This window comes from Henckelia pumila, chromosome 2, assembly GCF_033568475.1.
Source record: "Henckelia pumila isolate YLH828 chromosome 2, ASM3356847v2, whole genome shotgun sequence".
NCBI lineage: Eukaryota > Viridiplantae > Streptophyta > Magnoliopsida > Lamiales > Gesneriaceae > Henckelia > Henckelia pumila.
The window spans coordinates 120,721,428-120,724,585 of NC_133121.1; the positions used below are offsets into that span (position 1 = coordinate 120,721,428).

Sequence of the window (3,158 nt, forward strand, 5' to 3'; positions counted from 1 at the left end):
GTAATAAACTTTTTAGTAAATTTATAATTATTTATACAAATTTAATACATAAAAATATATACAAATAAATAAACAATAATTTATATTTGAATTATTAGAATTATATTCACTTATCAATAGTCTAAATATAAATAAAATATTTATTTATTAAAATACGATTTAAACGATCGATTTGATTTTGAAGTATATAAAACCGTAATCAAATCATAATAATCTCGATTTTAAGTTATAAAACCAAAATAATAAATCCGAATTATGGTTGGGTTTGGTTTTCGGTTTTTTCATTTTAAATTTTCGATTTTTTCGGTTTTGACTACATTATGTATATCTCTAATCGAACAGGCCTTTTCCAAATAAAAGGAGAATCTGGTATGAAGCATTTTTTGTTTTTGTTTTAATTTTACCTTTTTTTTTGTTAATAAAAATTGTAACAAGTACGAAGTGTGTGCATACATGGGAATATCAGTAGAAAATGATATGCAAATCACATGCTTAATTATGAATTAGTGACGGAGCACATACGCAAATATTATATAAAATATAATGTATTATATATTGAATAATTTATTAATTTTAAAATGCTTGTTTATTTATTTATTTATTAAAATATAAAAAAATTAGTCATGAATAAAATTTATTTTTAAATTGACAAAAAAAGATATGATAAAAGAATTAAAGAATGTGATGAGTTGAGAGAAAATGTGAGATTTGACTTGGAGAAAAGAGCGCAGGGCATACAAAAGAAAAAAATTGAAAAAACACACCATGATACCAAAAATAATTAAAATATGATACCCACACTTAATAAAATAAAATAAAATAGTAAATATATAATATATTAATTGACTTCCGAAAAATATTATGAATATTATTTATTGGTCAATATCTGAGAAGATTCATATCCAAAAAGCGGCGCGTGCGCTTGCTCGTCTCGTACTCATTCGACGAACCGAGAAATCTAGAAACAGCGGCTAGCTCAGCTGTACCAAGAACTTTCTTCAATCCCGGTTCATTTCAATTTTTTGATTTGAATACAAATCAATCAAAATATGAACATAAATTATGATCAAGAATTTCAATTAATTAACACTATTATCTCAACCCAATTGGGCTGCAAAACTTGCGTAGATTAAAAATTTTTCTGATCAAGAATCATGAGCTAGCCAGGTCTCCTACAAGAACACGTTCGAGCCGGCGCAGAAATCAGCGATGGAACCGATCGATCGAAGAGGGATTTCGTGTTATTTTCGGAAAGATTAGGGAAAGATTTTCTAGATTTTCCCCATGATTCCATCCCTCGACCAGCTGAATTTGATTTGCGTACCATTTCCAAGTTGTCGATTCAAACGGCGTCGTGCACAGATCCTTCGTAAATGGTGGAGAGCCTGATTTTGAACGATCGAACGGCCAATTTAGCTCGCCGGGAAGAGAATCTCTGCAGCTTCGCCGTCGGACCAGATCTGGAAACTACCCTCACCGGAGAATCGAAGGAAACCTTATTCTGGATCTGATAATTCGACTGCGGGTGCGGGTGCTCCTCCGCCACCAAGACAGGAGAAATCCTGGCCTTGCTCCCCCGCCTGCGGCTGTTGATCTTATCAAGCGCAATGCTAGCCTTCACGGCCAACGCCGCCATGTCGGAGGCCGCCAGCCGATACTGAAGCTTCTTCGTGGACAAGACGAAGTAGATCTGGTCGGATTGGAGCAGGAGGTCCCCGGAGAGAGGGGGGATGAAATCATCGAAGCACAAGGAGTCGGAGTCGCAGAGGAAGAAGGATTCCGGGGAAGAAGACTCGAATCCGATAACCTGAGAAGATGTGACAGGAAGAGAATACTGGCGCAACTGGCCATCGACGGAGACGACATTGGCGGAAGGGTTTTGATCGGAGGATTGGGAGGAGAAACAAGCACCCATGAACGATTTATTACGGCGGAGAGGAAGTGGAAGAAGGCGGCGGAGTTGGGAGGGAAAGGCGGTGGAGGAGGGGGTATTTATGGGACTCTGTGTAGGGTCCAAAGGGAAAGGAGGAAGAAATGGAAGAGCCATTGATTTTTCTTTTTTCTTTTTTTTTTTGACAGACTAAGCGATGACGTTTCGTGGATCACGTGACGTCATCACTGAGTCAGGTCCCTGTTTTTGTGTTGTTTGCCGTCTAGAAACTCAACTCGACTTTGACCATAATATTTATATATATTTATTTTTTTGTAGATAAATTTATTATGTATATATATAATATATATTCATTTGAAAAAAAGAAATGAGTCAGCGATGACATGTCTTGGATTGGCCTTGAAATTTTCTTGAACCGCAAAATTCGCATAATTGTCAAACCTCGTTTGACGATGTGAAATCGAGTTAAAATTGTATTAGTATATTCTATATTTTTATATAAATAAAAAGATATGAGTGAGCGATGACATGTCGTGACACGTGAGTATATATAAAGTAAATATTTTGAAATCTTTCGATTATTTATCTTGTGAGTGTTGGAAATTATTCAAGCTCGGTTATATCTAATTCAAGTCTTAACATTTTCATAATATCTTGGTTTGATTTTAAAAATATTCGATATGTATTCGAAATTATATTATGTTATATATATATATAGAAATGATTAAGCAACAACACGTCCGAGATTACCTTATGTTTTTTTTTTGAAGTCGTGGGACACCTAGTAAAATAAATTTGGTCAAATATATAATCTCTCATGTGCATTTATTTTTCAAAAATGAAGTTTGATCAAGTTTATTACTTTAAATTTCTCCTTTTTTTTTGCCTTGGCAATCAACGAGACTCGCATGATGTAAAAAACTATATATATATTTGACCTTACTATTTGACTTAGATGTAAAAATATCTGATATGTATCTGAAATTATCAAATTTAAAGTTTTCAAACTAAACTCATAAACAATAGAAATCAGTCGAGTTCAAATACATTAGCGAGCTTTGATATTTTCTTAATATCTAGCTCAATTTGGTTTGTTGGGGACAACAATGCTATTTAGTAATTATATAATCTTAGTTTGGTTGTTTTGTAAAATTTACGTTAACACATAAGATAATATACAGTAAACACAGCCATCTAATCGGTGGTTAAAAAAAAAAACTTCACATATGCGTGAAAACAATATCATTCATTAGACAAAGCATAATTT

General features: G+C 33.5%; 1 protein-coding gene across 1 annotated transcript; it reads right to left on the reverse strand.

Moving 5' to 3' along the window:
- Window positions 1-1,342: 1,342 nt before the first annotated feature.
- Window positions 1,343-2,047, reverse strand: LOC140878292 (uncharacterized). The gene has a single exon (XM_073281891.1). It carries the CDS (start codon window positions 2,045-2,047, stop codon window positions 1,343-1,345), a length of 705 nt encoding a protein of 234 aa, XP_073137992.1.
- Between the last annotated feature and the right edge of the window lie 1,111 nt (window positions 2,048-3,158).